The following is a 14365-nucleotide window of genomic DNA, read 5'->3' as shown; positions in this document are numbered from 1 at the left end:
ACATTATGAGTCATCTTCAAATCTGACATTTTCCTTCATTCCTGGTAATAATTAGCACCCACTTATCCCGAATTTCAGTTCTCTAGGTCTTATCTTAACGCTAAAACTAGGGCTGAGAGGGCAATTGAGTTCAAATAAAAAAACTCACAAACGAACAAACGGAAATTGTTTTTTATGTACAAAGAAATACATGCCTTGAGAAGTTTCTCCGACAGCATTACTAAAATTTTCTTCCTCACTCGAATACAATTTAAGAAGATCCAACGCATTGGCCATTTTAACTAAGAACGAAATTTGTTCCACCTGCACGAAAAGACTAAGGATAAACGTCACTCCGACGGAGAATCGTCTAATCAAAACAAACGTTTATACGCCGAACTGACGCATATCCATTTGAAGTAATTATACGAATTTTACGCAAAATAAAGAGTTGTGTTTCAAAAGGCTGCATTTGTGAATTATCTATGCAATAATTCTACAGATCACATTTTATGAAAAGTCTCAGATTAACGAATAAAGAGGAAAAAGAGAAAATCGCTTTTATTCGCTAAAAACGAAAATGGTTTATACGTCACTTCGGCGTAACACGGCAGCCCAGGGATCAAGTATCCTCATTCTTTTCTACGTAATGTTTTATTTTGTAAGGCATTACTTGTGATATTCCATTTTGAATGTATAATTAATTTTTTTAAACAGTTTTCAAAGCATCTTCTTATTTACCATCCTGTAACAAAATTCAAACACGACAATAGTTGGTGGCGCAATTTCCGGTGCTAGAGCCAACACACGAACTACACTTCGGAAGATTCTGCGAGAAAAAAAAGAAAAAAGCAATCAGATATGAAACATGGTACAGCAAAAACAAGTTATCTTACCGCTTCCAAGCAGGCATACCAAAATGGTACATAAGTTGAAGTCATATAAGCTACCCCTGTGCCAACAGGACTCATGCAATAAATATTTCGACGGGTCTGAAAAAAATTCAAGATTTTGATGAATAAACTTATGTTTTCATAAGATCAAAACGTTATCCTATGAAATTCATACATATAACGTTCACCGATGTTCTTAAATTTGCTACTGGAAAAAGTATTTGATCCTTACCCAAATGTAACTTTTTGTTGGATCAAAATTCGGAACGGCACCTGGTGCAACAGTTGTTGTTGTAGTAGTGGTAGTTGTAGAGGTTGTTGTCGTTGTTGGCTTGCGTGTAGTTGTGGTGGTTACTGCAGCTGCCGACTTGGCAACCATTTTGACAGTGGTTTTACGGGATTTCTTCTCCTTGCTTTCCCTGCTATCGGCATTGCAAAGCAGTGCCACCGATAGAATACAAAAGATTATGAACCACTTCATTTCACCAACAATTGCTATCACTAACTAAAATTGTTTTGAGCAGCTGATTTTATAAATACTTGTTTTTAATTGAAGAGTCTATCATTTGAACTGAATCCAAGGTTTTCTTTAATCAGTTGTCGGAGTGGAAAAGGTTATGTGCACTTTATTGACGTCAATGCCTTATTTAAAATCTATAAACAAACTATATGTATCTTGTCAATACTGATCCTTTTTGGAGGTCGTGCTTTATTTGGATAAGTTTAAATGCAATCACTTTTCAGACACTTATTCAAACAGAATCCAATTCGATTGACGCAAACCTGATTATCAATAAACTGATCAAATGCCTTTATTTATTTATTTCAAATATTTGAAAACAAATTTTCTACTTTTCCACCTTGATTTGGAACCAATTGTTCAAACAACTCGTGCATTTTCCCATCCATCAAATCTTCAATTGATTTTAAATATAAGAAAGGTGGTCGAGCTCACGTCTTGTATTGGTGCTACGAAAGTGTTCTTATTCTGATCTATCAAAATGAAACTGTACGGAGGCATCATTTTTGCACTAGTTCTGTTGGCTGTTTTACACAGTACCGCAGCAGCTTTGACGCCCATACCAGCTGGAACGTTTGTTGTAAGTGGTCATTACTATACATTTTTTAAATTTATTTTTTAAATTTTTTTTGTTTTTTTATTTTTTTTTTCAGTCTAAGACGTGCCTCGGATGCACAACTTTGGGGGCCACTTCGTGCACAACTGACACCAGATATGCTCCATTTTCCTACATTTGTAATGGATTGGTAATATCGATAAATTAAGAATAGTTTAAATGAAATGTTAAACTTACTATGACATTTCTTCTCTTTTTTTTCAGAATCTACCTAGTTGTAGCGCTTGTATCAATACATCAGCTGGACTTTGTGTTAACAGATATTGTGTGCAGTAATGGTTTCGAATAATGATTTTCTATAAAAAATAATTAAAAAATCATATTCTTTCTATTCAATTATTCCAAACAAGTCCCTATTTTTCTGTGAAGTTAATTGTTTCAGTTTATTTTTACATTTATGCTTTGAAGCTTGAAAAATCCCACTAGAAATAGGCGAGTTCAAAGTTTGGAGTCTCTCAAGCTATCAAAAGTCTCGTTTTAAAGGTCAAACATAGCTCAATCAGCGTAATCAATGTGCTTAAGTTCGTTTTATGCAGCCTGAAATTTTAATTCTTATTGAAACTTTGAAGTTCCATAATAGATTTGAACGGCCTTCTGTTCAGCTCACAAGTAATCGTCCAACCAGCAAAACAAAAAAAAAATAATCTCTCCTCTCCTCTCCTACTTCGGTCACTACCATCTCATGTGGTGCTGCCGATCTCTCAGCATCCATCTATATTCCTCTAATCTTCGAGATGATAGCCAAAAACGCAGCCACTAGGCCACCCCTAGATGTTGCCTTACCTTGGTGATAAGCTTTCCTAGAATACCTGCAAGGACAGCCAGCAACCAGCAGCGAAGACGCATGTTAATTATTACTAAGAAACATTAGGATACGACATATAAATCAAACTTCTTATGAAACAATATCGGTTTCAAAAAATTGGCATAACTTATGGGCATGAAATTATACAAATTCTTGTGATGTGTAATGAATTTGTGGTAAGAAAATACAGTTGGACGATTTTGTTTAAAGTGAAAAAAATTTACTCTTTTAAAAAACAATCCTTAGTGCTTTAAGTTGTTCTGAGTTAAACTTTCAATATAAATAACAATTTTCAAGCTACAAAAAATTATTCATTCATTATATTGCCCTTTTGATACCCAAATTTTAAAGTCTGATTCACATAGAATCTGGTCGCATTTTTTCATTTACTGCAGCGCCCCTAAAGGGTGATTCGGTCCAAATTTGGTCAAGGAAAACGCGTGTTAAGGCAGAAACACAATACAGCGTCGGTCGTCGCGCTTATTTTAGTACTTATCGACAGCGTTGACCGCTGACGTGACGCGACGACCGACGCTGTATTGTGTTTCTGCCTTTACTCGGTGAAATCGTTTATTCAAAAATCAAATTAAATTTCTTTTTCAAGTTTAATTAGTATAAAATTCAGGAAATATATTCAGTTAGGCTTCCGCTTTTCCTAATCCGAATTGCCGGGCCTTACGCTTAACCCCTGCCATCAGATTTTGTACAGCCACCTTGTCCACCTTCTTCGCCGCGGAAAGCCAGTTTGCCTTGAACTGCTGCTCGTCCTTAGCAGTTTTTTGGGTCTTCTTTAGGTTCCGCTTGACAATAGCCCTGGCGTGTTGGGAGGGTTCTTGTCCTTGGGAACCACCTACACGTTGTTGGCGGCGTACCACTCCATGGCATTTTTACCGTAATTGCAAGGTGCCAAATCCGGCCAAAACAGTACGGAACAACCGTGTTTCTTCAGGAAAGGCAGCAGACGTTTATTCAAACACTCTTTTACGTAAATTTCTTGGTTGACAGTCCCGGAAGCTATGAAAATGCTGCTTTCCAAGCCACAGGTACAAACCAGATGCCTTGCCAAACCAGATATTTCTTCGCGAACTTTGACCGTTTCATGTGCTTGAAACTATCTGCTACTTTTCCCCTTCCTTTTGCTGTATAAAACTCCTGTCCCGGAAGCTGCTTGTAGTCGGCTTCGACGTAGGTTTCGTCGTCCATTACCACGCAGTCAAACTTCGTCAGCATCGTCGTGTACAGCCTCCGGGATCGCGCTTTGGCCATCGTATTTTGTTTATCATCGCGATTTGGAGTCACTACCTTCTTATAATTCGATAGTCCGGCGCGTTTTTTGGCTCGATGCACGGTTGTAGACGATACACCCAGCTTATTTGCGGCATCTCGGAGAGAGAGGTTAGGGTTTCGCTTGAAACTACCGGCAACTCTCTTTGTCGTCTCAGCGGCTTCCGGTTTTCGATTTCCCCCCGATCCAGACTTCCTGGCTGTCGACAAACGTTCCCACTTTACGTTTCCCACAACACTTTAATTACATTTGTAACGGTTGATTTGGTAACTTGAAGCGATTTTGCCAGCTTTGCGTGCGAGTAGCTCGGATTTTCGCGATGCGCGAGCAAAATTTTGATACGCTGCTCTTCTTCCTGCGACGGCATTTTGATAAATGAAGAGTGAATTCCAAAATCAAAATAGGAGCAACATTCAACACACACACACACACACACACACACACACACACACACACACACACACACACACACACACACACACACACACACACACACACACACACACACACACACACACACACACACACACACACACACACACACACACACACACACACACACACACACACACACACACACACACACACACACACACACACGCACACACACACACACACACACACACACACACACACACACACACACACACACACACACACACACACACACACAAACACACACACACACGCACGCACACACACACACACACACACACACACACACACACACACACACACACACACACACACACTCACACACACACACACACACACACACACACACACACACACACACACACACACACACACACACACAGAGACACACACACACACAGAGACACACACACACACGCACACACACACACACACACACACACACACACACACACACACACACACACACACACACACACACACACACACACACACACACACACACACACACACACACACACACACACACACACACACACACACACACACACACACACACACACACACACACACACACACACACACACACACACACACACACACACACACACACACACACGCACACACACACACACACACACACGCACACACACACACACACACACACACACACACACACACACACACACACCTTCAAAATGAGGGGTGTTCAGGTTTTTTAAATGCAAAATTGAAAGAAATACGTCAAGTTGATCCTCCAGATAAAATTTTGCACACTCACGTTGAGAAACCGACGTGGTCAGGGGTAAAGATCGCGAAATTCCTGAAATATCCAAAATCGACTGTGAATTTGGTGCTGAAACGTTACCGGGAGACCCTTACGGTGAATCGAGCAAAACAAAGCAGGCCTTAAAGTGGAACGTATGACCGGAAGCTGCGAGCAAAGGTTATTCGATCATTTCACAATAATCCTGGAATCTTCTTGCGTGATCAGAGTACAGCTCGACGAATTTGTTTGCGAGAAGGCTTGTGGTCGTATCATGCAAGCAAACACCCCAACAGGACGCTGAAACAAAACCTGGCTGCCAAAACCAGGGCAAGGAAGTTGTTCGAGAAAGTGTTGACCAAGTACAACGGATGCATTTTGATGGACGACGAAACTTACGTCAAAATGGATTTTGGACAAATACCCGGTAACAAATTTTACCTTGCGAAGCGTAAAGGGAATGTTGCGGTAAAATTCACGTTTGTTTTCGCAAATAAGTTTGCTCGTAAGTTGATGATTTGGCAAGGGATCTGTAGTTGTGGAAAGAATACTAAGATTTTCATCACTGGGGACACAATGAATAGAAATGTTTTCAAAGAAGAATGTCTCCAGAAGAGGGTTTTGCCATTCATTCGGTTCCACAAAGGTCCGGTGAAGTTCTGGCCGGACCTGGCAAGCTGCCTTTACATCCGGGATGTCGTTAAGTGGTATAAGGAGAACAAGATCGATTTTGTTGAAAAAAGTATCAATCCACCAAACTGTCTGAATTTTCGTCCCATCGAGAAATATTGGGCAAACTGAAGAAATGTGACAGAACCATGAAAAAACCCACTCAAATGGAAAAGTGGTGGAACAAGATGGCGAATGAGGTTACCAGCAGTTCTTTGCAAAAAATGATGGGTGGTATTACAAAAAAAATTCGAAAATTCATCCGAAAAGCTGACGAATGATTTTTATGTATTTTTTCCTTAAAGTGCAATAAAAACCCTACAAAACGACATTTTTACTTTTGTTGTACGTTATCTTCTGTTGGATTTCGGAGTGAAAGAAATTAGATGTATTGTCCGGAAAAAAAACTTCAAAATTCCAATTTAACGTATATCTCGAGATGAAAAGTTTTAAGAGAAAATTTTACATCATGATTGAATTAAACCTTATAATCAAACTTGAAGAATAGTAAGGGAAATTTGTTGCTATTAAATATAATGACAACCATATTATAAAAATTGTCAAGTTCTTGATCAGCTATGCAAATTATATATTTTTTATTTCATCTGGATGAAAATTAAAATTTGAACACCCTTGACGTCAATTTAAAGCACACACAATTTTCGTGATTGAATTTGACCTCCACGAAGCATCTGGTTAAATAAACCTCATTTTCTAAATATTTGATGGCACACGTTTGGGATAAAAAAGGGATCTATAAAAAGCACTGCCATTGAAGTCTTCAAGTTTCGTGAAGTGATAAACTAACCAGACAAGATGAAGCTTTTCATCCTCTGCATCCTAGCCGGTGTTGTGCTATTTTGCAATGCCGATAGCCAAGAGAGTAACGAGAAAACAACATCGAAGAAAAATGCGGCATCTCTTAGAAGCGCTGCGATGATCGCTTCGACAACAACTACAACTGTGAAAACCACTTCTACCACCAAAGCAACAACAACTACCACTAAACCAACAACGACTACAACCAAAGCTACCACGACAACAGCTAAACCTACCACTACTACTACTACAACTCCAGCTCCGGTTGCAACGAGCTATATATGGGTAAGATTGTTAAAAAAAAAGTTGATTTTAATTTTCAGTTTTTAAGTGAAACTTTTATACTACAGCTCTTCAGGTTTTGAATCTATTTTTGATCTTAAACAAAAGTAGGTTTTCATAACTACGAAACCTTATTACTTGGAAAGCGATTTTATCAAAAATGCTCTAGTCTGATGTTTATTTTTGTCATCTCTTAGACCCGTAGATGCCCCTACTGTACGATGCTGGAGGCAACCTCTTCCTGTGCCATGGACATGACGACATACCCGCCGTTTGTCTATAGCTGTTTGGGTGTGGTAAGTTAAAAATTTAAAATCTTGGTGAAAGTTACTGTTACTCTCTTGATTTACTTTCATTGCAGAACTTACCTAAATGTAGCTCATGTGTGGGGTCAAGTACCGGAGCATGTGCCACGCCATACTGTCGAGTTTGAAAAGAAAAAATCCGAGCTTAAGGTTATATTTATGTTCAAAAAATAAAAACTGTTACTCTTACTCTTTGCTTCATTATATCATAGGGCTCAAAAATATTCTCTTACAATCATTTTCTCGACAGAAAACTCGTAGCAACTTTTATAAATGAATGACATTTCGTACAGATTACAGTGGGGAAAGATAGAGTAGAGACGTGGAGAGCAGAGTATAGTAAGGCATAATAGAGTTCGGAATATAAAGTGGTCAAACCTGATTAGTTGCGTGTATCGAAAATTTGTTTATCAAAAAAATCAAATTGCCGATCTTTCTTTTTTAAGTTTAATATATATAAAACCGGAAAAAAATACCCAGTTAAGACCGGTTACCCAGTTGACCTAGTCCAAATTGGCGAGACTTGGCAAAGACTACCAAGGTAGGATAATTGTGAAGTAGAGTAGAGTAGAGAAAAATATAGTAGAGTATAGAGAAAAGTAGTGTAGAGTAGAGTTGACTAGAATAGTGAGAGAGGAGTAGAGTAGAGTAGAGTAGCGAGGTATCAAGCCAATAGCAGATAAAATGAAGTAGAGTAGAGTAGAGAAGAGTAGAATAGAGGAGAGAAAACAGAATAAAGAGGGTTAGTAGAGAGTGAAGTTGACTAGAATAGTGTAGAGAAGAATAACGTAAATTTTAGTAGAGAAGTGTAGAGTAGAGAGAGTTAAAGTAGGCGTTGCCTTGTAAGGACGTCAAAATCTTCGCTTCGTGAAATAAGAGTTTTTACAGAAAGAAGAAATAGTATAAATAAACAATAATCCGAACATGGAATCCAGCTGATTTTAACTCCGTATGTGATTACAATGAACTGATTATGAAGTGTGCTGTATCAAATGGGAAAATCTCGTGGATATTTTATACACCAAAGGCGTGAGAAGCGGCAAAACGACTTCATAACTTTCATAAGTTTTGGTTGCAATAGGTCCCAATATCAAAACATCATCAGCCCTACTTTGGCCATCTAAAGACAAACAGATCCGAAACAGTGACGAATGTATCCCCTCTATGACAACTTATTTGGTGAGATCTATTCTTTTTACAGTTTTGGTTGAAGAAGAAGAAAATGAAGTAGAGTAGAATAGAATACTACAGTAAAGAAGAGAAGTGTTGAGAAGAGTAGATATGATTAAAGTAAAGTTTAGTAAACTAGAGCAGAGTGAAGTATAAGAGAGAACAGTAGAATTTAGTTCAATATAATAAAGTAGATCTTGTAGGTCAAAGAATGAAACGTTTGAAGTTTTATAAAAAGCTTCTGTATTCTAAGACGTTTGTAATGTTACTAGTTAGTGCGAGTGAATTGCCTCGATTTTATAACAAACTTATAAATCACCGATTGCTATGATATCACCCCTCTCAATTAGTCAACCCAAGGAAACTACGAAGTTTCTGGAACTGGATAGCTTCTAATGGTTTCGTAAAAATATCGGCATATTGCTCTCTAGTAGCGATAGCTTCGACCTTCAGCCTTCTTTCCGCAAAGTGGTCCCTTACAAATTGATGTTTTAAGTCAATGTGCTTACTCCGCTTCGTCTCAAGGTTCTTGGCCATTCCTATACAGCCACGGTTGTCTTCGAAAATTACAGGTGGTGCTTCCGATGTGGTGCTTCCAGGTGGCTTCTGCCGCCGCACTGCTCAGCGCCACATATTCGGCCTCGCTCAATCATGTTGCTACGGTCGTCTGTTTCTTAAAAAAGATGAAGCCACTAATCGACTTCCTGTCCACAGCATCAGCAGCACAATCGGAATCTGCGTACCCCACGACTCTCGGTGCATTCTTGTTTCTGGTGAACTCCAAAACCATTTGCCCGGTGCCTCGCAAGTACCGTACAATCTGCTTCAAACATCGTGAAGTGAGCGGACGAATCGCATCTTGAGCAACTGTTGATTAAATTGCTGATTCCAGCATCTCGGAGACTGCTTCAAACCATAAAGCGACTTAAGCAGCTTACAAACCATATTCGGACGTGCCTTGACACCATCGGGGACAGTCATGTAAATGCTTTCCTTAAGTTCGCCATGAAGGAAAGCCGTTTTCACATTCATCTGGTGAAAGTGGTAGCCCTTTTGAACTGCTATGGCCAGCACGGTCCTTATTGTTGAAAGTTTGGACACTGGTACGTAAGTCTCGTCGTAATCGATCCCTGGTCTCTGCAAGTAGCCCTTCACCACCAGGCGGGCTTTGAATCGAACCGGACGACCATCTTCATCTTCCTTCGGCAGGAGACCCACTTGGATTTCAAAGGCTTCACTCCTCGTGGACACGGCGTTAGATCCCACACGTGATGGGATTTTAACGATTGCAATTCGTCGTCCACAGCCTTCAAAAATTCCGGTATAGCTGTAGAGAGTGGGCCAGCAGAATTTACACTAAAACTGGTAAAAAAAATTGAGGAACTTACCAGGGAGCCTGCGCTCCCGTTCGCTGCGCCTCAGCAACCTTTGTCCTCCAGACTCGTGCTGTTCTAAGTGCGAAGAGAGCGCTCCTGGTGTTGCGTTCTCTGCACTCGAATCCTCACAAGCTGCTTCGAATATTTCATCCTCTTGCTCATCAATGGGATCTTTGACAGCGACATCAATATTGCCATCGCTTTGACCTGGAACCTCAAGCTCATTCCCCTCTCGCTCGGAAGGGAGTTGCACGACCAACGGCGACTGTGAGCTTTTCTTGACTTCAGCATATGGAAAACTCATTTCATCGAACCATACGTCTCGAGCAATTCGTACCCTGCGAGCTTGCTTGTCCCACAACTGGTAGCCATTCGGCGCATAACCGATCATGACCATTTCGCGGCTCTTGTCGTCTAGTTTCTTCCGCTGTTGATTTGGAATCCAAACGTAAGCCCTACAGCCGAAAACTTTGAGTTTGCCTAGCGACGGTTTCTTGCTATACCAACATTCAGCCGGCGTGGTTGTGTTCAGTAGCGCCTTGGTAGGATTTCGATTCACCACATTGACCACCGACAGCACAGCTTCCGGCCACATCTCTTTCGGAACCATGGACTCAATCTGTACTGTTCGGACCCTCTCGATAACTGTTCGGTTGAACCGTTCAGCCACCCCGTTCTGCTAGGGCGTGTATGCAACCGTTGGCTCGATCTGGATCCCTTTCTGCGAGTAAAAATCTTTTTGACTATTCGAAAGATACTCACATCTTCGTGTTGAACACGGCGGTTGCCATTGTCTCGTCTTCCCGAAAGCTCTTGAAAACCTCAGACTTCCGGCGCATCAAATAAACCACGGCAAAGTGTGTGTGGTCATCGATAAAGGAGACGAAAAACCTTGATCCGTCCCAGGCTGGGGGATCAATAAGGCCGCATACATCCAAATGGATTCTCTCCAATGGCCTCGTTGCTCTGATTCGGGTACCGTTGAATGGCTCTCGACACATTTTCCCACGCACACAGGCATCGCAAAACTCCAGACGATCTGCTTTGATGTCCATTCTGGTAGCCAGATTGTTCTTCACTATTGTTTACATACCTTGTAGGCTCAGATGACACAGGCGACGGTGCCAAAGAACATTTAGATTCGCCTGACATGCATTTACCGACTTCTGCTCAACGTAAACTTCCAGTTCGTACAAACCACAACGTTGCTTGGCCGTTGCTACGATTTCTCCGCCTTTCTTGAGCACAGCTTGGTTTGCTACAAATTTAACATGGATACCAGCACTTGCCCGCTTTTTCACCGACATCAAGTTATCCCTCAACTCAGGAATGATAAGAACGTTGTTGATTACCAAAGGGGTTCCCCTGTTGCGTCATCGCAATTGATCAGGTGGTCGCTCGATCCGGAATCCAGCTTGAAGAAAACTCACCGCTTTCCGCTTATTCGTAAAATTGGCCTCGTTCGCAACCTTTTAACGACAGTCCTTCTGAAGATGGCCTCGCTTGCCGCATTTGTAGCACTTCGGTTTGAATTTTCTGCCTTTTTTTATATTTTTCACTCGAAAATGCTGCTACCTTGCTTGTGCCCTCATCTTCATGTCGATCGACCCGCTTTAAATCTTCCGCTAGCAATCGTTCTTTTACAACTTGCAGCGTCAGATCATCTATTGCCAAGTTCTCCAGAGCCGTTACCAGAGGATCGAATGATTCTGGAAGCGTCTGGAATAACGAAATAACGGTTTCCGCTTCCTCGAGTTTGGCCCCTGCCGTCTTCATCTGCCGGGTGAGGTCCTCAAATGCGATAATTTGCTCCTTCATCGAATCGCCTTCTTTCAGCTACATTCGATTGAGCTGCTTTCGAAGTAAATTCTGGGTACCGATGGACTTCTTGGCAAACGTGTTCTCGAGCGCTATCAACATGGCCTTCGCAGTGTTTTTCTCCCTGACAACCTCCAAACATTCGTTGGCAAGGAAACCCACAAAGTGGGATTTCGCCTTACGATCAGCTTCCTCGAACAGAATTCCGCACGCAGTGTTCGCAGTGGAGCCCATAACCTCTTGTAGGTCAAAGAATGAAACGCTTGAAGTTTTATAAAAGCTTCTGTATTCTAAGACGTTTGTAATGTTACCTACTACACGGAAAAAAAATTGAGTGGTTATCCCAAAGACTTTGTCATGATAATTTTACCATTTCAGCGCTATAGTATTTTCAACCAAGAAAAGTATAACATCAATTTTGTAAAAGTGCTTTACAAATTACTATGTACCTGGTATTTTATGATAACTCTCAATGTTTGTTGTCGAAAATACTATGGTCATGATCATTTTCATCATAATTTCTATCACAACATGAATCCGCATAGTAATTAAGACATTGTGGCACTAATTCCTATCAACAAAACACTACACACATGGTACTTTTGAGAACAAAACATTTTTGACTCAAAAACATAAGTGCGTATGATAATTTTACCATGGAAAACATTCTTGTTGTTTGTACTAATAAAGGATCATTAATCAGCAAACCCGTGAGTAAACAAACAAGTTTTGAGCTGCTTTTAAGTTTCATAACTTTGAAAATCTTTCCAGATCATCGGGAGAACACACTAACATTGACCGACGTGTGTTGGAAGTGTGAATTTTAATGTTTTCAATTATGTAACAATGCATGCATGGAAATAAACAAACAAACATGCATAGTAATTTTACTATTTAAATCAAGCTCCTCGCTAAATCACCTTAAAAGAATGTGTCTCTTAGGGATGTCCGGATCGTTCACTACTTTTTTTTTTTTTGCAAGGATTAATCGTTCATTACAACTCCTACTGCAGCACTAGAGGCTCTGTTTTCTATCAGGCTCTGTTATCTATCTTGTTCCTAAAACAGGAAGCCTTCTCATGTGCTTTTCGTCTACAGGCAGTTGGTCTCTGGCTGTCAGGAAATATCGAAAGATCATCGAGTCATACAAATGTGTGGCCTGAATTAGTTAGATTAAACAAGTTTAATCTTGCGCCAAACGATTTAACACTCGAGTAGTTTTCCCTACATGGGGTTTAAAGTCAAATTTCCTTCTTCTCAAGAATGGTTATCAGGTTTCGTAGAGGACCAAATGTCCTCTCATATTGTATTCTATACTGACGGTTCATTACCAAACGGCCGTGCAGGTGCAGGAATTTACTGTCACGAGTTGAACATAGAATATGCTCAACCTCTAGGAAAATATTGTACAGTCTTTCAGGCTGAGCTATATGCTATTATGTATGGAGTGCAAATTACACTTCAAAAGAAGATTATGTTCAGAACAATTTATTTCTGTTCAAAACTGGTAATCGCATGCCGGAAAGCAATCGAAGAACTTGCTGAAGGCAATGGATTAAACCTTCTATGGGTACCCGGACATAAGGGAATTTTTGGAAACGAATGCGCCGACGAACTCGCTAGAGCTGGGTCGGAAAAGGAATTTTACGGACCAGAGCCGGCTGTCCCAATATCACCATGTTGGTTCAGAAACCAAATTCAAACTTGGTCCTCTAACCAGCATGAACGATACTGGGAAGAGTTGGACACTTGTCGTAAAACTAAATTATTTTTAGAAAAACCATCTCCAATCATATCGAGTTACTTATTAACTTTAAATAAATCTCATTGCAGCATCTTGATCAGAGCACTCTCCGGTCATTGTAAACTCAACTATCACATGCACAACATTCAGCGTGCTGAATCTCCAGTATGTGGTAGTTGTGAATCAGATGTGGAAGATCCCTTCCATCTTTTATGTAACTGTCCCTCATTTGCCAGACTACGTTTTCGTACTCTGGGATCTTACGCTTTAAGCGAATCTGAGTTTAAGAAATTAAACTTAAAAAACATTCTATCATTCCTTACCGAATGTAGAAAAGAGCTTTAATGCTAATAATCCCTAGTGGAAAGGCTTTATGCCATCTTAAATAGATTGAATTTATTTCTTCCTTTTATAGGTTTTTCAGGTTTCTCAGGTAAATTATGAAATCTTGGATAAAAAAAAAGGCTAGGCACAATTTTCCCGTATGTTCGGATAACGTGCCGCTATTAACCATACCCCCATTCTGATACCTGAAAATGCAGTCGAATTTACTATGCGCAGCCAAAGTGAGCACATGGTAAAATAGTTATGCGTAAGGTATTATAAACAACAAAACATATTTGACTCAAAAATATGATTGCCTGTTGTTCATTTAAACCACGGATTTGATAGTTTTACTATGGTTTTTTTTTTGTGTGTAGTTAGTGGGAGTGAATTGCCTCGATTTTATAACAAACTTATAAATCATCGAATGCTATGATATTAGTAGAGTTTACTGAGAAGAGTGGAGTTGACTAGCATAGTGTACATAGAGAAGAAGAAAGTTTAGTAGAGTAGAATAGAGTTAACAAGAAGTATGTATGGTAGTATAGAGCAGAATAGA

The 14365-nt window shown here is 40.1% G+C and overlaps 1 protein-coding gene across 1 annotated transcript; it reads right to left on the bottom strand.

Moving 5' to 3' along the window:
• Window positions 1-709: 709 nt before the first annotated feature.
• LOC129744642 (salivary glue protein Sgs-3-like) lies at window positions 710-1354 on the bottom strand. Its single transcript, XM_055737266.1, has 3 exons — window positions 1105-1354; window positions 876-971; window positions 710-808 (listed from the first exon to the last, which is right to left on the bottom strand). Exons 1-3 carry the CDS (start codon window positions 1351-1353, stop codon window positions 737-739), a joined length of 417 nt encoding a protein of 138 aa, XP_055593241.1. The 5' UTR covers window position 1354; the 3' UTR covers window positions 710-736.
• Window positions 1355-14365: the final 13011 nt, after the last annotated feature.

This window comes from Uranotaenia lowii, chromosome 2 (assembly GCF_029784155.1).
Source record: "Uranotaenia lowii strain MFRU-FL chromosome 2, ASM2978415v1, whole genome shotgun sequence".
Lineage (NCBI taxonomy): Eukaryota > Metazoa > Arthropoda > Insecta > Diptera > Culicidae > Uranotaenia > Uranotaenia lowii.
Note: the sequence above shows the minus strand (reverse complement) of the source record. Positions and strands in the feature narration are given on the sequence as shown.

Excerpts from the sequence above, each read along its gene's own strand:
- LOC129744642 (XM_055737266.1), bottom strand. The coding sequence starts at position 1,353 with ATGAAGTGGTTCATAATCTTTTGTATTCTATCGGTGGCACTGCTTTGC. Across the intron at positions 972-1,104 it reads CAACAAAAAGTTACATTTGG|ACCCGTCGAAATATTTATTG; the intron begins GTAAGGATCAAA and ends AATTTTTTTCAG. Across the intron at positions 809-875 it reads GGTATGCCTGCTTGGAAGCG|AATCTTCCGAAGTGTAGTTC; the intron begins GTAAGATAACTT and ends TTTTTCTCGCAG.